At 50.2% G+C, this 1,433-nt stretch overlaps 1 protein-coding gene across 1 annotated transcript in view; it reads left to right on the plus strand.

Moving 5' to 3' along the window:
• LOC104539260 (guanine nucleotide-binding protein G(I)/G(S)/G(O) subunit gamma-2) overlaps positions 1 to 725 on the plus strand; it is a 1,032-nt gene extending 307 nt beyond the window's left edge. The window contains exon 2 of the mRNA XM_010182737.1: positions 371 to 725. Coding sequence (XP_010181039.1) covers positions 371 to 499 — 129 coding nt within the window. The 3' untranslated portion in view covers positions 500 to 725. The remainder of the gene's footprint in view (positions 1 to 370) is intronic.
• Positions 726 to 1,433: the final 708 nt, after the last annotated feature.

Below are 1,433 nucleotides of genomic sequence, written 5' to 3' on the forward strand. Positions count from 1 at the left end.
TGCTTTCTCCACTCTTGACTGCTTCTGGGCACACAAAAGCTCAGGAGCTTCAACTCAGAGATCCCTGGGGATTTGTCTTCTCCACAGAGGTGCTTCTGGATAACAGCTGCTCCCAGAGAGACAGGGGTGCTCCAGGGCTGGCTGCAGGCAAGTCTGGGAGCTTGCAAGCAAAACCTCACCTTCTGGGGCCAGGGTGAGCTCCAGAGGTGACAAACCAGCCCCAGCAGGGTCTTCACCACTTGGGTTTTTTGCCAGGGTATGAAGGTGCACACCCTGGGGATGCTGCAAGCCCAGCCCCACCGGTGGGACCTCTCAGGGTGGGATGTCCACAGCACAGACTGGCTCTGATGTGGTGGTCCCTCTGTTGCAGGTGTCAAAAGCGGCAGCAGACCTGATGGCGTACTGCGAAACCCACGCCAAGGAGGACCCTCTATTGACCCCCGTCCCGGCCTCAGAAAACCCCTTTAGGGAGAAGAAGTTCTTCTGTGTGATCCTCTAAAGCCTCCAGGAGCCTGACCGCCACTCAGGCCACCCTGAACACAGAGTTTTTAGGAACGGGGACGACCTGCTAGTCTGCAGAATTTAAACAAAAAATTAAATAAAATACATGGTTTGGAAGCTACAGAGATGTGCATGTTTAAAGAACCTGGCCACCTTTGGGGGAATAAGATGATCTGCATTGCAAGGCAAAAGATCTGAAGTCTGTAGAGTTGCCTAGAAAGAAAGAAAAAAAAAAAAGTAAAGAATAAATTTGTGTCACTTTTCTGCTCACAAAATTGATTGTTCTACGTTTACAGCACCAGAGTGGTGCTGAGCAAAGTAACTGCTAAGGATGTGTATAACCTTCTCGGAACGATATTGTTGGTTTCTTTCTGGAATCTTATTTTTTATTTAAGTTGTCAGCTATATAGCAGGCTAGATGACTATGAAGTTCCTCAATGTTTGGTCATTGTGCTTTTTACTTTCTGGCGGTAGCGTAGCGCAGGGGTTGAGTGGCCCCGGGTTGGCGAGGACGCTGGTGGCTCCGTTTTTCTGGCAAACCCCATTTTCTACCATTTTATATATGGTTAGCTTCGGCTCCGCAAGTCAAAGTGAATCCTGTGTCGTGGTTGGTGCTTCATACTCCCGTGCCGACATTTCAGTGGTAGTGCATGAGAGTTTTATCCCTGTTCATCCGCTCCAGACTTTTCTTTCCTAGCGTTTGATGCCACGTGCTGGTGGGAGAAGCTGTAGGGAGGAAACCAAGGTGATCCCGAAAGTAAGGACAACTCCTGCGAAGCCTTAGACGTGCCTGAAATACCTGCTGAGCTAGGGTAGGTGCCAGCCCCCGCGCGTCGTGGGGTAGCTAGAAATCTGAAAAATCCAAGTTGACCCCTTCTGTCTGGGTCTTTCCTCTTCTCCTACACCTCTGTGCCTCTGCCCTCCTCGTTTGG

The sequence above is a fragment of the Mesitornis unicolor genome, unplaced genomic scaffold (genome assembly GCF_000695765.1).
Source record: "Mesitornis unicolor isolate BGI_N332 unplaced genomic scaffold, ASM69576v1 scaffold8924, whole genome shotgun sequence".
Lineage (NCBI taxonomy): Eukaryota > Metazoa > Chordata > Aves > Mesitornithiformes > Mesitornithidae > Mesitornis > Mesitornis unicolor.